Source organism: Camelina sativa, chromosome 5 (genome assembly GCF_000633955.1).
Source record: "Camelina sativa cultivar DH55 chromosome 5, Cs, whole genome shotgun sequence".
NCBI classification, from domain to species: domain Eukaryota; kingdom Viridiplantae; phylum Streptophyta; class Magnoliopsida; order Brassicales; family Brassicaceae; genus Camelina; species Camelina sativa.
In genome coordinates, this window is record NC_025689.1 from 29,915,143 (window position 1) to 29,940,944 (window position 25,802).

The 25,802-nt window shown below is 36.8% G+C and overlaps 1 protein-coding gene across 1 annotated transcript; it reads left to right on the plus strand.

The window, feature by feature from the left end:
• On the plus strand, positions 15,175–15,769 carry LOC109132937. Its single transcript, XM_019245410.1, has 2 exons — positions 15,175–15,222; positions 15,256–15,769. Exons 1-2 carry the CDS (start codon positions 15,175–15,177, stop codon positions 15,724–15,726), a joined length of 519 nt encoding a protein of 172 aa, XP_019100955.1. The 3' UTR covers positions 15,727–15,769.

Here is a 25,802-nt window from a genome sequence, read left to right on the forward strand (position 1 = left end):
TAAAGAGCTGCATCACCCAAGTGGAGAATATGCATCCAAGTGGTGCATCCAAATTTGACATTGTAAGTACAGTTCTTTTTTACTTAGTTTATAAATATTTTTTTAATGTAATTAACAAAACCTTATGTTTCGATACTATGTAGATGGAAAAAACTAAAAAGCTCTTGGTACAAAATGTAAAACTAAAGAAAATGTTTTAAATTTGACCATGTTTGGAATTTGATAAAGGATATCCCAAAGTTTACCGACAATGTCAACATTACTCCTAATACTCAGAGCGAGAACGTCGGCTCTCAAACATCACAATCTCCTAGATTATCTTCAGTTTTCAATTAATTTGAGTAGTGATGATGGTGGATCAAATTCTTCAGAGTGTCCCATTGGTTTGAAGAAAGCAAAACTCAAAAGGAAGATCTCTGAAGGTAATAATTCATCTGTTGACTCTTTGATTTCATCAAATGAAGAAAATCCTTAATTTCTTAAAAGAAAGTGCAGCAACTAGGCAAAAGAGTTATGAGTTAGTTCAATTACGTATGTAAAATGAAGCAAAAAAAAATTAGTTTTCAAAGAAATGAAGGAGAAAAATAAGTTTTTGTTAAAAAATTTAGACTATATCCCTAATAGTAATACCCGTGAGTTTTTCTGATCTGAACAAGCAAGAAAAAAAAAAAAGAAGAACATTCGATTAAACCACAATTCTATGGACAATATTTTGGAGATCTTGGAGGTTCAGGATCAATTTAGGTGATTATTATTATTGTTCTAGTATTTTAATTTGTGTCATATTTATGTGTTCATATAATTTTATTTCATTGTATTACTTTATTTTGTATTAAAAATGTTTAGTATCATATTTTGTTGTGTAATATTTGTTGTAATATTATGTAATTTTTATAAAATATTAATATTTTAATTTTATTTAAAACGTATTTAATTAATTTTATATGTAACAATTAGATTTATAATAATATATGTGAAATATTTTGAAGTGATAAAATTTTAGGACTAAAATGATAAAAAAAAATATAATTTATGAGATACATAAATCTAAGAACTGAAATGCAAAAGTAAAAGATGCAACTTCAAATTTGGAGTTTTGAACAGTGATAATTCAAATATAGAGTGTCACTATTCAAAATTTCAAATTATGAAGTATTGAAATATCTCTTAAAAGACATAAAACTTTAAATTTGAGGGGATAGAGCATCTATATAATAGTGGTTACATTAGTTACAATTATATAAGTCTAGTCTTTTACCCAAAAAAAATTATTTAAATAGAGTCAGGTCAGTTTCGAACCTAGTTTTAGATCGACTAGATGTACTAGACCTATATTTTACTCTTCATATTTGTTTTGTAGTATATATTTTGTAGTTGATTGAACAGATAAACCAAATCTCCTCCACATAATTTTGATAGAATGTTGTTACTAAGGGAATGTCATTACTAATTTTTTTCTTTTTGATAAAAAGCTTTCAATTGAAATGCATATAAAGTATTAGAAGGATTTGATCATTACACCATATAAAAAGTAGAAAAATAGGTGATGATACAATAAAGTAGATTCTTCCTAGGAGACAGATAGAGCTAGTAAAAGTTAATCCGCTAGCGGTTTTAAAATTGATTAACCTCGACCACCGCAGTCACTATGACCGCGCTTACCACTATTTCCTACCGTAGTCCATTGCATTCCTTGGGCTTTGTGTAGGCTTGATTGTCTTTCTTTCCTCCTAAGATTCATTGAGTTCATTAAGAGTATTCATCACCCACCTCATTACCATAAACTCCCATTTCGAAAGCAGCAAACTGATTGCTTCCTAAGACATTTTCCTGCACATTCTCATTTACCAATGATTGGTCATTACTAGCTAGTTAGAAACTTAATTATATGATTTTGATTTGCTAATTCTAGTTCGTAAAAATTCAGTGGAGTTTTTGATTGGATTGTCATATATACATGATGTACACAAATTACATATATGACAAAAAAAAAAAAGTTGAACCAAGATTTTCATCTAAATTTATGATCCTTATATGCAATTATCTATACATAATTTTAAGAAAGTTAAAAGCGTTTGATATAAAAAAAAAGAAACTATAGTACATATATGACGAAAAAAAGTTGAACCAAGAGAGAGTGATCAGAAATGCATAACGTACCGTAGATGCAAACCGGAGCAACTTATCCAAAGCAGTCGGCCAAAACTTGCGAGCAAAGAGAAAGCAAATTAAAGCCTCATCTTACCCTCATCATGTTGCTCACAGTATTCATTGTCACCACCAACACTCTTCGTCCTTTGCCCCTTCAAGAACTCCATATTCACCTCCGACTCACCAAACAATCTCGGGTGAGCCCTACGCTTGCCCCAGTCAGTCCACGTAAGCATCCTGTTTGCGTAACGCGACCCGAGGCTCGGCCTCCTGTTGAGTAGTGTCGGTATATAGTGCTCATTAAGGCAGCGAGAGTAAGTTTTAAAGATTGGCCAGTAGAATGTGTCGGAGACGACCTCTATGGCCATAGTATTAGAATTGGTAAAACTCCTTGGAGTGTTCTCTTATTAGGGACTCATATATATAGCTTTACAATGTATCCTAGGGTTTATATACAAGGGTAAAATATGAAATATGAAATTTACAAGGCTTTATATGTGGCCGGAGTCTATTAAGTGGCACACCACCGTCCGTACAACCGTACGGACGTCCGTACAATCAAGAGGATGGGCTGTCCGTACAACCGAGAGTCTCACGAGTCCGGTCCATTAAGGAGAGCCTCCAACGGTCGCATATCCTCGAGAACCTTCTATGAAGAGCCGTTGGGCAAGTTGCACAAGTGGGAAGTCAATGACAGATCACATGTTGAGTTAAGGAGATGTCGCTTTCTCTATGTATATGTGTGCATAGTATCCTAGAGAGAATATACCATTTGTAACTCTCTATAAATGTATTGTAAGTATGATCTAAATAAAGTAAGAAAAGAGTTTATCTCTGTTTCTCCAACACTCCCTCTCAATTGCTCACTCTTCTCACTCTCTTCACACTCTATACGATTTCAAACTATTGGTTAAACACACAAATCATTCTTCTTTAATTATTTCATGGTATCAGAGCAGATTGTTCCTGTTTCTTGACTCCATTTCCATCATCATCTTCCGCATCAACTCTATTTTGTTCTCTAAATCTTTGTTCTTAAAAACTCTCTTTCTATTAACCGTTGGACAAACACTAAAAACAACGATTTTTCCATGGAAAACACCAAAACCATGATTGTTCCGGTTACTCTCAAGGGAGAGAACTACTTACTGTGGGCTAGGACCACGAAGACAGCCCTATGTGGCCGAGGACTTTGGTCCCATGTTGAAACGAGCGAAGCTCCAAGTGGTGAGACCACCAAAGACTGCAAGGATCTTGTCGCGGATGAAAGAAACAAGTGGTTTCAAGAAGATCAAAGAGTTCTAGCCATTATTCAAAACTCCCTAGATGCTCCTATCCTTGAAGCTTACTCCTATTGTGAAACCGAAAAGGACTTGTGGGACACTCTCAAGAATATCTTTGGGAATGTTACCAATGTGAACCGAATCTTTGAGATTAAGAGAGCCATCAACAATCTCAACCAAGAAGACATGGAGTTCATTAAGCACTTTGGGAAGTTTAGGTCCCTTTGGGCTGAACTAGAGATGCTTCAACCGGCGACAATAGATCCGGCCATCTTGAACGAGAGGCGTGAACAAGATAAGGTGTTTGGCTTACTCTTGACTTTAAACCCTTCCTACAACGACCTTATCAAGCATATCTTGCGATCTGACAAGCTCCCTAGCCTCGACGACGTATGCAACCAAATTCAAAAGGAACATGGTTCCATGGGGCTATTTGGAGGCAAGGGGGAGCTAGTGACCGCCAACAAGGCAGAGGCAGCCTCCGCAAACAGAAGCTTCTACAAGCATGATGACAAGAACATACCATTTTGCAAGCATTGTAAGAAGGCTGGCCATTTCAAGAGTCGCTGCTGGATTCTCCACCCTCACCTCCGCATAAACCGTGGAGGAACAAGCCGAGGTGGACCAAGGGCTCACCAGGCAAACATGATAGGAGAGGCGACTACCTCGACACCAAGTGGCCAAGCTCTTGAGGGGAATGGAGCGGCATTAGCGGCGTCTTCGGAGCTGGTGAGGAAGTCGGACCTTGACGCTCTCATCAAAGCCCTCAAAGAGACGTCCGGTAACTCTAACCTTGCCTCAAACTCCTCTAAACCTCTTATCATTGATTCTGGAGCTTCACATCACATGATTAGTGACTCTAGGTTGATTAGTGAAATTGAACCCGCAAATGGTAGTGTAGTTATTGCTAATGGTGATAAAGTTCTGGTTAAAAGCATTGGTAACTTGAAACTATTTAACAAAAGCACTAAAGCCTTTTTCATGCCTACCTTCACTTCAAATTTATTATCAGTTAAGAGAGCTACCAATGATTTAAATTATTATGCTATATTCGGTCTTAATATGTTCATTTTCAGGATATTGACACAAGTAAAGTCCTCGGCCAAGGAACATCGAAAGACGACCTCTATGTGCTTGAGGATTTGAACTTAGCTCCTTCTAGTTCCTCTTGTTTTAGTTCAATTATTGTTAAGGCTAATAGTGCTATTTGGCATGCTAGACTAGGACATCCTCACTTTAGGGCATTAGAACTTATGTTTCCTAATATGTCTTTTAAGAATGAAAATTGTGAGGCTTGCATCCTTGGTAAACATTGCAAATCTGTTTTTCCTAAGTCTATTACTATTTATGAGAATTGTTTTGATTTGGTTCATTATGATGTTTGGACATCTCCTTGCTTATCTAGAGAAAATCAAAAATATTTTGTTACTTTTATTGATGAAAAATCAAAATATACTTGGTTGACTTTACTTCCTTCTAAGGATAGAGTTCTTGAGGCTTTTACTAACTTTCAAAATTATGTTACTAACCACTACAATGCAAAGATTAAAATTTTGAGATCAGATAATGGTGGAGAGTACACAAGCCATGCCTTTAAACAACATCTAGCCAAACATGGGATCATTCACCAAACTAGTTGTCCATACACACCAATACAAAATGGAGTTGCTGAGAAGAAGAACAGGCATCTCATGGAGGTAGTAAGGTCTATGATGTTTCACACAAGGGTTCCAAAGCGTTTTTGGGGAGATGCCGTACTCGCAGCCTGTTATCTTATCAACCGCACACCAACGAAGATCCTTAACGACATATCACCATTTGAGGTATTAAACAAGGAAAAACCTATATTTGATCATTTAAGGGTGTTTGGTTGTGTTTGCTATGTGTTGCGACCAGGTGAACTCCGAGACAAGCTTGATGCCAAGAGCGTTAAAAGCATGTTTATCGGTAATTCCACTACACAAAAAGGGTATAAGTGCTATGAGCCGGAGACAAGGAGAGTCCTAGTATCTCGTGATGTCAAGTTTGTGGAGTCACAAGGATTCTATGATGAGAAAAACTGGGACGAGCTTTGCAATCTATTGACCTCACCATCCGACCGGACGCGGAACCTACGTGTTATCCTTGAGCGGCTAGGCATCAAGAATGATCGGGTCACCAACGAACCAGCTGGGTCAACATCACAAACACACTAAGCCACCTATAGAAAGAAGCTCCAAGGAATCTAACACTCAACCCGCTCCGACGGATCAATTAAATCATGAAGAGACTCACTTGGAGAATCTTGATGATGTGGATCATCCGGAAGAAACCATTGAATCGCATGACGATGAAGCTGAAGAAGATGATCCTGAGGACAATGATCATGAGGAGGTCATTCCACTAAGACATAGCCAACGCCTGGCCGTACCACCATTACGACGCAGCCAACGTATTGCCTCGCAGCACAATTGGGTTTACTACAACAACATAGTCGTTGCACACCCTATTCAAGCCGTGTGTTCTCTTGCTCATTTTCCTAAGGATCATCAAGTCTTTCTTGGCCATATTGACAAAAACTGGATTCCATAGACATATGATGAGGCTAAGAACCATAAGGTATGGCGAGAAGCGGTCGAAGCCGAGAACACGGCCATGGTTCAAAACCACACATGGGACGAAGCCGAGTTACCCAAGGGCAAGAAGGCTGTAACGTTACGATAAATCTTCACTATCAAGTATAAAAGTAATGGGGAGATCAAACGCTATAAAGCGCGTCTTGTAGCTCGAGGATTCACGTAAACGTATGGGGAGGACTATCTTGATACGTTTGCTCTGGTGGCTAAGCTTCATACTGTTCGAGTGGTTCTCTCTCTCGCCACAAACCTCGATTGGGAGCTGTGGCAAATGGATGTTTAGAACGCTTTCTTGCAAGCAGAGTTTGAAAACAAAGTATATATGCGGCCACCACCGGGCTTAGAAGACACCATTGGTCCGGGAAAGGTTTTAAAACTCAACAAAGCGATCTATGGTTTGAAACAATCTCCAAGGGCATGGTACCATAAGCTAAGCACCACACTTCTTGACAAAGGATTTCGCATATCCGAGGCTGACCACACCCTATTCACATTACCAAGCAACAAAGGTATAGTGGTCATTCTAGTGTATGTTGATGATATCATCATCACTGGAAGTGACACGGTAGGTATTCAAGAGACTAAAACCTTCTTGAAATCAGTCTTTGACATAAAAGATCTTGGAGAATTGAAATATTTCCTTGGGATAGAAGTATATAGATCGGATGAAGGTTTATTCTTGTCAGAAAGGAAATATGCGCTTGACTTGTTGAGTGAGACAGGTAAATTAGGATCAAAGGCAGTGTCAACACCTCTTGAAGAGAACTACAAGGCTGGAGGACAGGGGGAGCTCAATACAGCTCCATTCAAGGACGTTAGCCTCTACCGGCGCCTAGTAGGTAAGCTTATCTACTTGACCATCACACGGCCTAACATTTGCTTTGCTGTGAACCAGGCAAGCCAGCATATGAAGAATCCGACGATCCATCACTGGAACATGGTAACTCAAATCCTCAAATACATCAAAGGCTCGCCGGGACAAGGCATTTGGATGGGGCGCAACAAGAACACCGAACTAGTAGGCTATTGCGATGCTGACTATGTCGGAGATCGTGGAGACCGCCGCTCTATCACAGGCTACTGCATGTTCCTTGGAGGGAACTTGGTCACTTGGAAGATCAAGAAGAAAAAGGTCGTATCGCTTTCAAGTGTCGAATCCGAATATAAAGCTATGAGGAAACTTACAACGGAACTGATGTGGCTCAAGGCTCTTCTCAAGGATCTTGGAATTGAGTTGACAAAGCTAATCACAATGCATTGTGATAATGAAGCCGCCATTCATATCGCAACCAATTCGGTGTTTCATGAGAGAACCAAGCATATTGAAGTGGATTGTCATAAGGTTCAAGAGCAAATCAAACTTGGAGTTGTCCTACCGTGTCATACCGACAGCAAGGAACAACTTGCTGACATTCTCACCAAAGCAGCAAGTCCACAAGTGTGTGAATACATTCACTCGAAACTTGGTCTCATGGACCTCACTCGGCCATGAGTTCCTTGCTTGGCACCTACACTCTATTTCCCTTATGTATAGTTTTTCCCAAGAGGTTTTCTATACTAAGGTTTTCAATGAGGTGGGTGCCTATGTTGTCAAGCTTGACAAATATCTTAAGTCAAGCTTGAGGGGGAGTATGAAGTGGCACACCACCGTCCGTACAACCGTACGGACTTCCGTACAATCAAGAGGATGGGCCGTCCGTACAACCGAGAGTCTCACGAGTCCGGTCCATTAAGGAGAGCCCCCAACGGTCGCATATCCTTGAGAACCTTCTATGGAGAGCCGTTGGGCAAGTTGCACAAGTGGGAAGTCAATGAGAGATCACATGTTGAGTTAAGGAGACGTCGCTTTCTCCATGTATATGTGTGCATAGTATCCTAGAGAGAATATACCATTTGTAACTCTCTATAAATGAATTGTAAGTATGATCTAAATAAAGTAAGAAAATAGTTTATCTCTCTTTCTCCAACACTCCCTCTCAATCGCTCACTCTTCTCACTCTCTTCACACTCTATACGATTTCAAACTCTTGGTTAAACACACAAATCATTCTTCTTTAATTCTTTCAGAGTCTCCACCTCTTTCTGCTTCAGCTTCCGCGAAGCCTGGCGTGTGCGCTCTCTCTGTTCTTCCTCTCGGTCACGGCTCTCCTTCTCTGTGTCTCAATCCTCTTCCTCAGCTGCTCTCTCAGCTACCTTCTCAGCCTTTTCAGAGGCTGGTCTCTTCCCTCTTGCAACCACAGCTCTGCTCCTCAACCGTGACGTTTGGATCTCCTTCGGCTCTCCTCCACCACCATCAGAATTGACCTCCATAGGGTCGGTAACAGTTTTCTCGGACGTAGACAGGTCCCTACGTCGAGGAGATCGGCGAACAGCACTTGCCATCGGGCTTGGTGAGCGAACTCGGAGGTCTGCTTGATCGGTTGCTCGAGCACCGGGTCGGGTGATGGATCGGGTTGGAGAAGCGAAATATCCGGCCAACGGTTGGGAATGCGGAACTTCTCCTCTTCTTTGGGATTTACGAGGTTCGACTGCATCACCTCCAGTTCTTTCAGCGGCGGAGGTTGATCTGCTTCCCTTCTTTTGGTAGGTTTTCATCTTTGGTGCCATTGTCAAATCCTTGAAAGTAAAAATAGAGACTAAGCCGAGATCAATAGGGTTAGTCCACAAAGATCGAAAAACTCGACTTCTAGGTTGAGAGAGAAAGTTTGGAAAACAAAGAGTTTTAGGGTTTTGTGAAAATTTATGAAGTTGTGAGGTTGAGTCTCCTTAAATAGAGAGGGTTGTCTTCTTGGGCTTCTCCGAGAGTGGGCTAGGATTTGTGGAATTCGAACTCCATTCGCCACCCAAGTAGGAACACGATCAGGCGCGTCGGGTACGGATTCGGGTAGAGCCTTGGGTTCCCCCAAAATTTTCCTTTTTCACTTCTCTTTTTTTTTATATAAATATGTAAAAATCAAAAATAAGACAAAATAAGTAAATAAAATTAAAAATAAAAAAGGATACCTTTGGGACTTTCTCCCAGGTGAGCTTGTTTTAAGTCACTAAGCTTGACTCTTCATGCTCTTTAAGCATGGGTATTAGGAGGGAGAGGTTTTGGAATCCTCTCCATTGTAGCAGGCTGATTCAGTGGATTTTCCAAATCTTGTCCAGGTTCCACAGCAAATGTAGTGTTGATTTCTTCAAGATGCTTGACTTTTCTCTGCTTTGTCTTAGTGAAAAAAAGTTGACTATCACTGGTTGGCCTTTTAATTCCTTTCTTGACATCAAACTCCATCTTGAAATGATCCCCATGCTCAATTCTGATCTTGCCTTGTTTCACCTCAATCGTTGCTCCTACTGTTGCCAAGAATGGTCTCCCTATGATCAGTGGATCGTCTGGTTCCTTATCCATATCAAGGATCATAAAATCAGTAGGAGCTTCCACTCTTCCAATCCTGAGAAGCAAATTTTCCAGGATCCCAATCAGATGTCTGATTGTTCTATCAGCTAGAACCAAATACAGACTACTCGGATTAAAACTGCTGAAACCCATCTTGTTGGCAACTGACAGTGGCATGATGCTGACTGAAGCTCCCAGATCGCACAAGCAATTTTTGAAAATCCGAAGTCCTATCGAGCATGGCAAAGTAAAAGAGCCAGGATCCTCCAATTTCTCCTCGATTCGCAGCTCAGGATCTAAGCACACTCCACTCCTGAGAATTTCATACCCAATTTCCTTGACAGCTTCCTTAACCTCAATCTCCAGCTGAGCTGCCTCCTTGGTGATTTCCTCTTGAAGTTCGTGTGGTGGCAAGAGCTTAGGAGGTGGAGCTTTTTGCTTGGCCATACGCTCTGCAAGCGCCTCTAACTGGATGTCAAGAGCAGCATTGAACATTTCCTCTAGTTCCCCTTCTGCTGCTACAGGCAGTTGAGGTTGATCTTTCATCTGAACATCTACTCGATGTATCATCTGATCACCATCATCGGGTGAGTCATCGGGTTCTGCCTTGGGTGGTTCTTCGATTTGTGATTCTCGAACCAGTGCTCGATCATCAACTCGATCAGTCTCCTCGGGTGAAGGCTCGGGTTCATACTCGGATATGTAGTACTAGGACTCATTCATCCCATAATGATCCATATCCTCTCCATCTTGAACATCACTGTCCTCAGTGAGGTAATCCTCATAATCATCATCAAGGAAAATGGTCTGGGCAGTGGCATAATCCTTTGGGTTCTGAACAGCTTTTCCTGGAAGCTGGTTGATCTTTGGAGGTGGTTGGTCTTTGTAGTGGCCCTCTAGGTACCTCAGCTTAGTGTTGAGCGCATCATACTTGGCAGTCAAGTCATTGTATCCATAATCGATCTTGTTGCTCATCTCCTCAAACCATTTTGCGGTGTTCATAGCAGTTTATGCCTGATTTTGAATCATCTACTGAATTAGGCCACATAGGTCAGCTTCTTGGGATTGGTTCTGTGGGCCTTGTTGTTGTTGGAATCCATGTGGTGCAATGGGTTGGTGGTAATTTTCAGAGTACTGCTGCTTAGGAGCATAGTCTTGATTGTATTGGACAAAAGGCTTTTGTTGGACCTGGTTCCCTTGTACTGCTGATGGGTAGATTTGGTCCTGAGGATTGGCAACATTCGGGTTACGGTATGACAGATTCGGATTTGGCTTGTAGTTGTTGTACCCTTTGTTGTAACCTCCTTGGTTGTTAATGTAGTTCACATCCTCTAGCTGAGCATTCTCCCCATCTTGTTGTAAAAACTGCTCCTCCTCTGAGATTGCATGAACATGCTGCTGCTGGTTGAGGAGCCTATCTAGCTTGTCATTGAGGGCTTTCATTTGATAACCAAAACTTTAAATCTCTGAATAATTTGGTGAGTGCAGCATGATGATGACGCCCATTGATCATTTTAATCTGTAGTTCACAATCTCCTTCGAAAAGCAGCATTGTAGACCCATATCCACGGAACCATAGTAGTTGTAAACTCAATAGCAAAGCTTTTGCCTCTGCTTCCAAAGTTGAGGCAACAAAACTATCTCCTTCTAGTTCAGCTTTGGAAGCAGAGGCAAAAGCTTTGCTATTGAGTTTACAACTACTATGGTTCACCAAGATAGTTTCACAAGATCCATCCACCTGTGGTTTGTTGACTAATAGGATCATAAGCTGCATCAAAGTTACATTTAAGAGCAGGAAAACTTGGTGACGACCATAGTGATGTTTCTGAGGATAAATTTGGATTGTCATATCGCCTCATCGGTCTAATAGTCGATAGCCATTCATTTGTTTACCGTGGCTCCTTCACGAATGCCATCAAATACTAGAGTGTATCTAGCTTTCCAGATTCTCCAAAGCAACCAAAAAGGAGATAGAGCTTCAAAAGTATTAGTGTGTTGATTCAAAATATTTATATTATATTTAATATAATATATTGATTAGATGTTGACACGTGTCAAAAAATGTCTTTTTTATAAACATAGTAGAATATCTAATTATATTTACAGAACTTTACATGTTTATATTTTAAAATTTTTATTTTTCTAATTCAAAAAGATAAATTAACAAAAACAATATATTTTCCATTGTATGCTAATTATATTATATGTGTGTTCCCAATAAAATTTGACATGTATAAGCGAAAATGAAATTAATTAAGCATGTATATTAATCAATAAATAATGAATAACAAAGTTAAAAAGGAATAAAATAAGTTATTTAACACAATTTTAGTCGGATATAAATTGTATCTATCGTTGTAATATAAATTTATTTTGTAATTATTAAGCACACAAAACCTTGAAAGTATAATGAACTTAAAAAGAAAAAATTCAATACATGTGGATATTTTTGGATTTCCAAACTTTATGGATGTTAACTGATTTTTTTACTGATTATCTTTATTGTTAAATTTAAAATACTAACTGATATACATATTATCTCATATGATGCTCATATTATTTTTTTATTAATATTTTAACTCTAATTCATGAAGAAGTGAATTATGGTTTTACGATGAATAGATAGTTAAATGTAATTACTAAACTGAATGTGTAACGATGAAATTTATTTTAGATTAAAAAGTTTTCAAATATTAATATGTATCATTTTTTTAAAATTCATTTAAGAATATTAGTAATATTTTTTATGTTTGATTTTATAATTTTAACACATGTATTTTTGTAATGCATATGTTAAAACATAAGATCATTCGAAATAGATTATAATTTGTAGGAATGAATCTTTAGTTATTTGATGAGAATGTCTTCATATCTTTATATATGTTTTTATTTTATAAATTTCACTGATTTAAAATTGATTATGGCATGAGGTAAAATTAGTACTTATGAGATAACAATATAAAAAATATATCTGAAATAATGTTGATTTTGTTTTTTTTTTGCAAATTATATTTTGTTAATTTTTATTTGTATTTTCAATTCTTACTAAGATATAGTTTTGATATGATATATTAATTGTGTTTGATATAAAATATTTAGTTATATGCATTAAGATGAAATGTATATTATTATGATGATATAAATATTTAAATGGTACTTCCTGTCTTATAAGAGTGTTGGGCAAAAATACAAAGATTAATAAACAATAAATATTATGTCATTTATAAAACTTCAACCAATAGAAAAATATACTGCATAGTTCAAATAATCATAAATTGTTATATTAATAAAAATTGTAAATAGAAATTTGTGAAAATATAATAAAATAGAGCAAAAAAAGCATTAAAACTCTTATATAATGGAACTGAGAGGGTATTAAAATGAAATATGAGATGTTCATATTCAATATTAAAATGTTACAAGATAGAATCAAAAACATGTATATTACTACTTAATTATTCTCAATAATTTTTTTTAATTTTTACCCGCATAATAACGCGGGCCTTATCTAGTGTGATATATAATTTATATATGGCTTTACTTCATAAAATCAGTGTTGTTCATATTGTATTTGTTAAATTTATATTATTCTCTATACCAATGTATGGTACCTTTAAATGTGTCTCAGCTATAAAGAGTTTGAAACCAAGTCATATATCATTCTTGTAACAAGAAATTATTAATGAAATTAATTTCTCTAAACAATTATGGAGTGGTAAAACAGGAAATATAACTTTACTTTTCTTTTATTTCATTTAATTCAGGTTAAATTCTACAGTAATGAAAAATGAAATTAAGAATTCTAAAATAATGTAATTACATGTTAATTGGGCCAATAATCATAGAAATAAATTTTGTCTATGGAATAAAATCTGATGTATAACTAACCATTATAATATACAAAACGTGTCACAATTGATTATCAAGTATATTGGTGAAGTTTTGTTACAAAGTATTTGTTATTTTATTTATTGGAAAAATTACATCTTAAATTTTTAAAATGTCACTGAGTAACACTTTAAACCTCGAGAGAATTTCACTAACATTATAAACCTTTAAAATAATTTACTAATACGTTAAACTTTTAATATGATTTCACTAACACTTTAAACTTTAAAACTAACTTTCCTGTTTGCACCGCCGTAGAAAATTATAGAACGGTAATATCCGTCAACGCCAAAATAGTTAAATTATGTTGGTTTAATTTATATTTTTATTACTTTTAGTTTTTATAAAAAAAAGAGACATCCTTATCATAGACGAAAATTTTACGATGTATATTATAAATCTTTTTGATAGATGCATATCTACTGTATTACGTTTCAAACTGATTGACTTATCACTGGAAACCAATAAATTTTCTAAATATGTTATCGTTTTCAATTTTACGTTTATCAAATATTTTAACATTACCTCTCATTCTTTATTTTTTACTTTAATTCTTCTTCTCTTGTGATATAATATCTCATCAGAGGTTTATTATTGACGTAAGTAATGAATAACCATGATGAGGTTAGGGTTGGACGATAGTTTATGGTTAAATGGTGAATAGATGAAAAAGATGTAGTTTTTATTGTTTTTAAAAAAAAAATTAACCATAATAAATAGTAAATAAATTAAATTATTATTTAAATCAAACCAACATAACTTAACTATTTCATGTTGACGAATATTACTGTTCCATCATATTTTATGGCGATGCAAACAGGAAAGTTAGTTTTAAGATTAAAGTGTTAGTGAAATTCTCAAGGTTTGAAATGCTATTCAGTGACACTTTAAAAATTAAAAATATAATTTTTTTATTTTTTTTATTAGTTACACCGTTGGAGATAATATATTACAAAGTATTTAGAACATGCTAATTAGATTATATATAAAAAAATCACGGAAATTACTAATTTAGCAATTTTTCATAAACAAAGACGGTTCTCATAATATTTCTAGCACTATATGAAATAATTGTGCGGACCGTCACTTTTGTATTTGACCATGACTGATACTCTCCGCATAAGCAAATAAATCTCATAAATCAATTCAAAGCCACATAGATAACACAAATTTGGGATAGATAACATATAAATTTAAACAATTCACTTTGAAGGAAGACTATATATAAGCACGTAATTCATTTTAGTTAATATTTACCAGAAAAGATAATTAAAACTAATTAGGATGTTCCCAATAGAAAGCTGTATATACAGACTTACAGTGGAGCAAAGAACTGCATAATGTGTATTTGAATAAAAAAAAGTTTTTCCTAAAAGTGTTTGATTAATTTCCAGCAAATAATCAACTTCCCATTAATTAGTATCCTTCCCAAAATGAAAACAATCATTATTCTTAAATTTTAATTTGCATTTACCTTTTTATTTTTCCTTACAATGTTTGACTACTTTATATGTCTAGATATACCTATCTATATATCTTCATTTTCTTTATAGAAAACATTTACAGAAAAAAATCCTGAACTAAATTCATGAATGATATTAGAACATAGTAAACGAAATGCATGCATGATATTATAGATAATAAATCCATCGTTATCATCATCATCAAAAGTAAGACAAAAATAATACATATGGAAAAATATATTTCCTCATATAGTAGTCTTAGTTGGCATCAGCTTTTCTCCTTTTCACTCATAAAACTTGTGAATATAAATAGTTGAAATAGATGTGTTTTAGGTTCTTCATCCCTCATTTTTATTCTCTTGCATCTTCTCATTAATACAAAAGCATAAAACCTAATGATCATGCCATATTCAAAGCCCCAAGAATGTGGAGTTTCTAAGCGAGTCTTCCCACACATCTAATCGCACACATCGAAGCTTTTCACTCCAATCGCACCACAACACCTAATCGCACACATCGAAGCTTTTCACTCCAATCGCCATTTTCCCACCTTCTCTTCCCCAGCCGCCGCGTCACCCGCCAGCACCTTCCGCCACTTCCCGAACCAGCTCATGAACCGGAACCGTAACCCTAATCCTCCTAGTTTTCAGGCGAGGACTCATTTGGATTTCTACCGTAGGGGTTATTTAGATGATCAAGGGAACTTTCATAAAGGGTTTCCGCCGGCGCCGGCTATGACTCCGGACAGGAAATATAAGTTTTTGCTGCCGAAGCCTAAGATATCGAAGATGCCGAAGCTGATGGATCTTTTTCCGGAGGAGACGTCATTGGAATGCATCCGTACGCTGCCGCTTCTTTGCCAGCTGGAGCAACGGAGACCGGAGGAAACTGTGACGGAGAGCGGTGGAGCCAACCCGAGTTACATCGACTTGTCATTAAGGCTCTGACCTCTTTGGTAGTAGACTTGTGCGGTTAAATTAATAAAAATAAAACAAGAAAAATATGATTTTCGATTGGAGAAAATTAATTAGGATTTTATGATAAGTGTTATGTCTTTGTTGTTGTTGTTGTTGTTGTTGTTGTTATTTTAACAGTTCTTTGGACTGACTAGTGTATTATATGTGTGTTTCGTTTCGGATATTATTGTGTTTTTCATTTTGCATCATATATTTTTGTGATATCTTTTGATCATATGATTATTATGAGATTCATGACTAAATTGAGTAAGTGCGTACATGTATATATATTATTAGATTAAAGAAAAACTCACACGGGGAAACAACAAGTGTGTGTGCCACTTTTAACTATTTATGTGTGATCTTAAGATCATATGCCACTTTTAATTTGGGGCTTTCTCTGCCACTTTCAAAAGTTCGTTTGCAAGAGTAATTAGTTATTGCATTTCATAAATCATAACTAATTAGGAACCTAACATGTTTTTATCGTATATTAGACCCATTTATAACATTTATACCCCTTGGCCATTTTTTTTTTTTTGGTGAGAATACTCCTTGGCCATTTCAGAAGAGAGAAGACTGTGATTTGATTTAACAGATTTGGACGCTGATTTGATGTGGGCATTCATTTATATGCATTCGAATATAAAATCTTATTTTTTGGGTCTGTAATATTATTGATAAAATAATATATACATTGAAGAGTTAACAATCCGAATTAGTAAAAAATATTATAAATAATTAATATATGAAAGCTAACTTTTAAATTGAAATAAAGTAAAGATGAATTGATAATAATTAATTTGAATAAATGACGCCATATATTATCTTCTTATAATTACATGGATACTACAATTGCTTTGATATATTACTTTTGGAAAAAAATAATTAGGTACCAGTGTAATATACCAAGTCATTATAGTTTTTAATGAGTCTATTAAATATCATGATATCTAAACTTGATGAATTTTAAATAAAATGCAGATGAAATTACTTCCTTTAGAGTTTAGACTATTATATCATTCAAGTTTTCAGTTTCTTTTTTAAGTATAATTAAGTCAACTTTATAATATATCAAAAAGATTTGTCAATACATCTATCAGAAAAGAAAAAAAAAAGTAAAAATATATATCATTTAAATGAAATGTCTGGATAATTCAGCCAATTATATAGTGCCACATGTGTCAAAGTAATAATAGTGATATTTAGAATGTAATGATTACATCAGATAGGGAAAAATGTTTTTCTTTTTGAAAATTTAGATTAACTTTTGGACTATTATAAATAGACAATTAACATAAAAATGAGACAATATATTTGGAAGATTAATTTCAATTTGGAGAAATATCGTAAAGTAATTACATATGGAACAACCAAAGTATATAGCTTAACAGATTAGAAAATAGCAGATGGTCAAGAGGCTACAGATTGGATTGATAAAGATATCTTAGCAAGTCTGAGTTTAATAGTTTCATGCAATCTATCTTATACCTCAGCGTAATTTTAATGTACCCGTATTAAGGCTTCTTGACAAAAGCAATGTTGTTGTTATTAACAAGTTTTGTCAACTGCGATTATGCAAATAACTTTTGTGTGAGTGGAGTGGTCTTGTCTCCTTCCTCTCGGCCCGTAAAAACCTCTCGTCGACTAGTTTTTTCCATCAAGTAATTCATAATTGCAATGTAGTCTAATCAAGATTATCAAAATTGTAGTATATAAAGCTCGATGTCAAAGTTACTCATTAACAAGATTGTGACACGTATCAATTGTATCATTCAGATGTTGACACATGTCAACTTTAAATTTATTAAAATTTTAAAAGATACAAATGTAAAAGTTCAAAACGTACTATAAAAAAAGTTTTATATAAAAGTAAAATAGAGAAAAGAAAACTTAATTATATTTAAAATCTATTAAAGAAAAGAAACTTTTGTAAACTTCCAAATGTCAAACAAATTTTTTGTTTTTAACAGTTTTAAAAATATTAAAAGGCAATTATAAGAAAATTATAAAACTTAAACAGCTTTAAAATTTAGAAAAGATCATTACAAGGAAATTATATATATATATATAATTATAATTTTGTTTACTTATTTTAATTTTAAGTTGCTAATTTTACAAGAAAAATTATTACTTTTTATATAAGATAAAAAATGATTTTTTAAATTATACAATTAGTTACTGTTTCAAAAAAAAATGTAAATATCCCTTTTACATAAAGAAAAAGATTGTTGAAGTAAAAAAAAAAATCGTCTCATAATTTTTTCACTAATCAAATAATTCATTCAAAAAGACTGCTATTGTAATATATAAGATAGGAGTATATAAGATTAACGTATGTTTTTTTGTAACTATAAAAATGTTCAATTGAAGAGACATATAATAGGTTATTTAATGTGTTCATAAAGACAATTTGTTGGTAGTAGTAAAGACTAAAGAGTGTATTTTAACAGTAAAATATATTTGTATGTTAAAATACACTTTTAGTGGTAATGTAGATAGTAGATTTGTAAATAAATATACATTAGTGTATTATAGCAAAAAAAAAACAACTATTTTCTAATACTGAAAGTTTATCTCTTTACCTTTTTTTATACATTGTTTTTACTTACCAAAAGAATTAAATATATATTTTTTGCTAAATTGAATTTTATTTTAATAATTGTGAACTCATCTACAACTATTTTCTTTAACTACTAGTGTATTTTTTTTTGTCATCTGAAATATATTAAAAAGGAACGAAGGTGGGATACAAGGTAAGATACGCCGGCAGGACTTTAACCTTCAGAAACTAAGCCGACGAGACTTTATCCCTCCGGAAAACAATCCAGCGAGGCTTAAAGCTCTTGAAAACTAAGCCCCAAACTCGGGGAGACAAACAAGGAAATAACCAGATCTAAATAGGATAGTAGATTTTACACAAAGAAACCAATCTTCTTTTTGCCCGAAAAAACCAAAATCACTAGAACTAGAAGGCTAAGGACACCGGAGCTGACCACTACCTTGAAAGGTTACAAACATCTTGCCTCGATCACTTGGTGATTTAGAGTTTTCAGAAGAGAAACCTTGGGAAATCTTGAGGGGTTTGACGGTAGAACCTCAACCAAGCATTCAGAGATTCAGAGATTGTCTGTGACAACCCGTCCTGTTGACCCCACTAGCCCACCGCTAGCTTGCCCCCATAGGCCCGAAGCTGGTCCTGCAGGGCATCGATCCTAACCCCTCACTGGGCAAATGGAACTATTCATCCAAATCCACAGTAGGTTATTGGTGCGCCAGGCGTTCCTCGAACCCTGGTCCCCACCCTTTAACAACCTTCCCACAGGACAAGTTGCCATCAATTGGTGGCAACTTGTCCTGTGGGAAGGTTGTTAAAGGGTGAGGACCAGGGTTCGAGGAACGCCTGGCGCACCAATAACCTACTGGTGGATGTGGATTTCCACAGTGATGGGTTAGGATCGATGCCCTGCAGGGCCAGCTTGGAGTCTGTTGGGACGGCTAGCGGTGGGCTAGTGGGGTCCACGGATGGTCCATTGGGGCAGCTAGCGGTGGGCTAGTGGGGTCCGCGGGACGGGTTGTCACATAAAAATTGATCTCAATTGGTGGCAACTTGTCCTGTGGGAAGGTTGTTAAAGGGTGAGGATCAGGGTTCGAGGAACGCCTGGCGCACCAATAACCTACTGGTGGATGTGGATTTCCACAGTGATGGGTTAGGATCGATGCCCTGCAGGGCCAGCTTGGAGTCTGTTGGGACGGCTAGCGGTGGGCTAGTGGGGTCCACGGATGGTCCATTGGGGCAGCTAGCGGTGGGCTAGTGGGGTCCGCGGGACGGGTTGTCACATAAAAATTGATCTCAATTGGTGGCAACTTGTCCTGTGGGAAGGTTGTTAAAGGGTGAGGATCAGGGTTCGAGGAACGCCTGGCGCACCAATAACCTACTGGTGGATGTGGATTTCCACAGTGATGGGTTAGGATCGATGCCCTGCAGGGCCAGCTTGGAGTCCGTTGGGACGGCTAGCGGTGGGCTAGTGGGGTCCACGGACGGTCCGTTGGGGCAACTAGCGGTGGGCTAGTGGGGTCCACGGGACGGGTTGTCACACCGTCGGAAACGCCATGGTCAGATATGTCAACTAAGTGACCTGAACCAGTAAGAAGAACTCAAACCTAGGCGGACCTTGGCCTAGATCCGATTTATTGAAGCTGTGTGAGGAAACCCAAAACAATATGTCGCCGAAACCAAATCACCACCACACTGACTGTGAGTGGCTTAGAGCCATTGCGGTTTAGGTCATAGAAAGCTCAGGCAAAGAAAATAACTGAAACCTGCAACAAGATCAAACAACCCAAATCCTAAATCTAAAAAGATAAAAGCTGAAAAAATCAGAGATCTCTCCACAAAATAAAGTAGAACTAGAAAACTAAGCAAACAACAAAAGCCGAACCGACGCCATGGCCGCGGTGGCCCACATGCGGGTGTCAGAGAAAAAGACCTAAAGCGGCGGCGAGTTCTTGAAGAAGAGAGAAGGGAGAGGAAATTTTAAGAGAGAGAAAGCCAAAAAGAGCAACAAATCTATAAATTGTAATTTATGTGACCAACTAAAAGTGTATCTATTTACTTTTTTTTTTTAACCAAAAAATAAATTAAAAGGAAATTACTCGGTTAGTTGTCCAAGCCAGAAGGAAGGGGTTTACAAAAGAAAGTTCAGAGATAAGAGAACACGAAGCACAGACAAGACAATTCGCCTTCGTATTTGATGCACGCAAGATTCAAGAGATGGAGAATAGCGGGAAGAACTCCAGCGAGTTAAACTCATCGAGCAGGTTGGAGAATGACAGCCAATATTCAGGGGACTGCACCATAGTGAGTAACTCAGCACAATCAGTCTTGAAATGTTGACAAGCGATCACAGCACGTATCCGCTCTGTGGCCCACAAAAACGCTTCTAACTCCAAATGCAATGGGAGGGGCTCCGTCTTAGACACTTGACCCCCAACAACAAGTTTCGCTCCTAAACAACGCAACACCGCCATCTCAATCCTGAATGCAGATTGGTTGCTTTCCAAGAACCATCAATCTGACAATGAGGTGAAGAAACATGGACATCCGAAGACGGAGATGGAGCTAACATGACCGCCGTAAAAGAGAGGTCATATTCCCAGGCTAACTTATCGTCCAAAGCCTGAGCAATTAAATCATTCGTCTCGATCTCTAAACCTTGAAAAGCTTTTTAATTTATGGTCTTCCAGATTGCCCATAAAATCCATGGTAATTGAAGAAGTTGATCATTGTAACGCCCGTGTCCCGAGAAAATATGAAATATTGAAGTTTATATCGAGAATTGGAGTGGATTCGGTTTAGTTGGCGGTTGGTTTACTAAGCTGGTCGATTTATTAATTAAATCAAAGGATGGTTTAATTAAATTCTAGTTTAGGTAAATCTCGGTTTAATTTAATTAAACCCAAAAACCCCTTTTGTTAATTAGAGGACGCCTCCTTCCTCTTATTTTTGTGAATGACTGAAAGAAAAAAAGAGAAGAAGTGCTTATTCACGTGTGAGAAGAAGAGAAGGGAGACCAAACTTGATTTTGGTGTTCAAAGCAAAAGGGGGCAGAATTGTTAGGGTTTGGAAGGAAAAAGTTTTGACATATCAAATCGTTGTCAAACGTAATGAAATTTGGTACGTTTATTCACAAGTCTTTAATCGTCATTCTACTTTTTACAGAAATGGATTTAGATTTAAACTCGATTAGTTATCTGCAGTTTCGTGAGACATGTTTTCTCATACGCGAATTGGGACCATCGGGATTGTAACTGAGATCGTGGTCTCATCTGGTTTCTGATCGGCACGAGATTTTGTGGAAAGCTTTTTTACTTCCAGGGCTAGCTGTTCACCGGAGGGATTTAATAGTTAACGGACGTTTCTAGACTGTTTCAGGCGCGTGGAGAGTCTCTCCTAGTTATATTTGTTGTTAGAATCACTTGTTAAGGTGAGTGTGTGACTATGAGCTTATCTAAGCAATTAGTTTGTATAACTTGTTTTGTGTGAAGTTGTGTAGGTGTGATGAATGTGTTATTGGATGTTCTGTTCAATGGCCGGTTTGTTATGTTTTATTTGTGGTTGTACTCTTCATTTGCTTGTGTGTATAGCTCGTAGATGGGAGGATCGTCTCACTGGGTATTTCTGGTAATACTCACGCATCTCATTGTGTTTGTGGTGCAGGTAATGTGTAGCGTGGAATCATGGCGATGAGGAGGAGGATGATCTAGGGTCTCGTTTGTATGATGTTGGTTATATTATTTATGTTGGAACCTTGGTTGGAGTTATGTTAGGTTGCTGGATAGATTGGATAGGAATGTTATTGTATTGATGATGTATCGTTTCTGTATTATTGGTATGTTTCCGCTGTGCATATTGGTTGTTATTGGTTTAATGAGGAATTGTGGTTTGGGTGGTTTAATTAAGTAGTATGGGATGCTTAATTATATGTTGTATTTTTTTTTAAGGAAAACGGGTCAGGTCGTTTCAATTTGGTATCAGAGCCTTTACGGTTCTAGGATGGTTAGAGCGGTTAGGAATTTAATTGGGTGAATTATTTTCCTGTTGCTTGATACATGTTGTTGTGAGATGGAAATTGATTATGAGTAGTTAGTCAATTTGTTTGAGGTATGGAGTCCTAGTATCATCCTCTTCGAGCCTTCAATGAGATTCCACAGTAAGTGATTTTGTGTGATGTTATTTGTGTAGTGTTTGTAGCTTCTGTGCGGAAGATGCGGTGGGCTATTGAAAATTGTTGGAAAGTGGTCGATCACGCCGGTATCAGGAAATACCGTTGACGGTGATTGGTGGGAGTGGATGCTTTGCAAATGAAGTTCTGTTGGATTTTTGACTCGTGTGTCGTGTGGAAAGGAAATAGCTCGGGAATTCTATAAATGGAAAGTTTCCATAAATAGAAGGTTGCTATAAATGGAAAGTTTTCATAAATAGAAGGTTACTATAAATGGAATGTTTTTAAAAATGGAAAGTTTTTATCGGAGTTAGAACTTTGCTATTTTGGAAAAGTGTATGGGAACTACCTTGAGTGTAGGGTGTTCCAGTGTGACCGGATGGTGGTCATGGTGGTATTTGGAAAGAAGTAGATGAAGGTTAGTTAGACATTGCGTTGTTTTACGTGGACCGTGGAAGTGTCGGGAAGTGCTTAGAGACGTCAAGGCTTGTTTGCTCTAGGAACGGTGGGTTCTGAACAACTCATAAGGAGATGGTGGTTCTCCTGAGGGGATGGTGGTTCTCCTGAGGGGATGGTGGTTCCCCTGTTTACCGATAGCTTGAGGGGTGGTGGGCCCTGAGAGCGACAGAGGAGATTGTGGTTCTCCTGGGAGATGGTGGTTCTCCTGAGGGGATGGTGGTCCCCTGGTACCGAGATCTCGAGGGTGACGACCTAAGAGTGAGACGGTATGGCTTGAGGACGGTTGTCCGAGAGTGAGATCGGTATGACTCAAAGGTGTTTACCTGAGAGTAGATGAGTTGGGAGCAAATGATGTCTATGGCGTGTGATTAAGCACAATGATTGAATGTGGATTTCGGGGTTGATGGTGGTTCAATCTTGGGTTTAGTGTTGACCAGTGGGGTCAGGAATTTGTTTGACCGGTGGGGTCAGAATTGTGTGGATCAGTGGGTTCCAGATTATGTAGACCAGCAGGGTCGGGATGGTGTTGACAAGTGGGGTCGGGATGGTGTTGGCCGGTGGGGTCGGAATTGAATGACTAGTGGGTTCAGGGTGGTTTGGACCAGTGGTGTCCTTGTTGCGGTAGACCGGATGGTTGGGTGGTGCGAACCATTGCGACGGTTGGTGGAAGAGTTTTGCAGATAAGCTGAGGTGTATTTAGATTCGAGGACGAATCTATTGTTAGAGGGGGAGAATTGTAATGCCCGTGTCCCGAGAAAATATGAAATATTGAAGTTTATATCGAGAATTGGAGTGGATTCGGTTTAGTTTCCGGTTGGTTTACTAAGCTGGTAGATTTATTAATTAAATCAAAGGATAGTTTAATTAAATTCTGGTTTAGGTAAATTTCGGTTTAATTTAATTAAACCCAAAAAACCCTTTTGTTAATTAGAGGACGCCTCCTTCCTCTTATTTTTGTGAATGACTGAAAGAAAAAAAGAGAAGAAGTGCTCATTCACGTGTGAGAAGAAGAGAAGGGAGACCAAACTTGATTTTGGTGTTCAAAGCAAAAGGGGGCAGAATTGTTAGGATTTGGAAGGAAACAGTTTTGACATATCAAATCGTTGTCAAAGGTAATGAAATTTGGTACGTTTATTCCGAAGTCTTTAATCGTCATTTTACTTTTTACAGAAATGGATTTGGATTTAAACTCGATTAGTTATCTGCAGTTTCGTGAGACACGTTTTCTCAGACGCGAATTGGGACCATCGGGGATTGTAACTGAGATCGTGGTCTCATCTGGTTTCTAATCGGCACGAGATTTTGTGGAAAGCTTTTTGACGTCCAGGGCTAGCTGTTCACCGGAGGGATTTAATAGTTAACGGACATTTCTGGACTGTTTCAGGCGCGTGGAGAGTCTCTCCTGGTTATATTTGTTGTTAGAATCACTTGTTAAGGTGAGTGCGTGACCATGAGCTTATCTAAGCGATTAGGTTGTATAACTTGTTTTGTGTGAAGTTGTGTAGGTGTGATGAATGTGTTATTGGATGTTCTGTTCAATGGCTGGTTTGTTATGTTTTATTTGTGGTTGTACTCTTGATTTGCTTGTGTTTATAGCTCGTATATGGGAGGATCGTCTCACTGGGTATTTCTGGTAATACTCACGCATCTCATTGTGTTTTGTGGTGCAGGTAATGTGTAGCGTGGAATCATGGCGATGAGGAGGAGGATGATCTAGGGTCTCGTTTGTGTGATGTTGGTTATATTATTTATATTGGAACCTTGGTTAGAGTTATGTTAGGTTGCTGGATAGATTGGATAGGAATGTTATTGTATTGATGATGTATCGTTTCTGTATTATTGGTATGTTTCCGCTGTGAATATTGGTTGTTATTGGTTTAATGAGGAATTGTGGTTTGGGTGGTTTAATTAAGTAGTATGGGATGCTTAATTATATGTTGTATTTTTTTATTAAGAAAAACGGGTCAGGTCGTTTCAATCATAATCATCCTGTTGAGAGGCATTTCTCCAGAAACCAATATCCAAATTTGATTACACCGACTTATATGGAAAACCCTCTGACGAGACGGGAGTTGAAGATAAATCCCAAACTTCACACGAGCGAGGGTTTTTTAAGAAAACATGATTAATAGTCTCAACCGCAGAGTCGCACATTTTACACCAAATATCACATTGGACAGCTCGGTGTATCTATTTACTTTTATAGATAGTTTTTATTTACTAAAACTAGTTACTTTATATTCTTTGTTAAATTTTATTTTATTTTAAAAATTCTAAACCCGCACATCAGACGGTCCTATATATATATAGAGAAAAATTCTTGGATTCACCCCTAGGGGTGAAAAACTCTCATTCAACCCCTCTTAATTAACCAATCAGAATACAATAATATGAGATGTCATATCATATTTAAATTAAAAAATAAAAAGACAAAACAAATTAAGGAAACAAATTATGTAGATCTTTTATTAAGGAAATTATGTCGGTTTGGGTTTACAAAAGAGTGGTTAGATTTAAATTTTATAATTAAATAAAATTATATGTCGGTCTGGGTTTACAAAAGAGTGGTTAGGGTTTAGATTTTACAATTAAACGAAATTATATGTCGGTTTGGATTTATAAAAGAGTGGTTAGGGTTTAGATTTTACAATTAAACAAAAATATATGTCGGTTTAGGTTTATAAAAGAGTGCTAATGGTTTAGATTTTACAATTAAACGAAATTATATGTCGGTTTGGGTTTACAAAAGAGTGTTTAGGGTTTAGATTTTATAATGAAACAAAATTATATGTCGGTTAGAGTTTATAAAAAAAGGTTAGGGTTTAGATGTGATAATTAAAAATTGTAATATAATATTAGAACTAGATAATAATTCGCGCTGGT

What these genes read in the sequence shown, in the direction of transcription:
- LOC109132937 (XM_019245410.1), top strand. Translation starts at nt 15,175, where the DNA reads ATGATCATGCCATATTCAAAGCCCCAAGAATGTGGAGTTTCTAAGCGA. An exon ending in AATGTGGAGTTTCTAAGCGA is followed by an intron (nt 15,223 to 15,255) that starts GTCTTCCCACAC and finishes CACACATCGAAG; the next exon opens with CTTTTCACTCCAATCGCACC.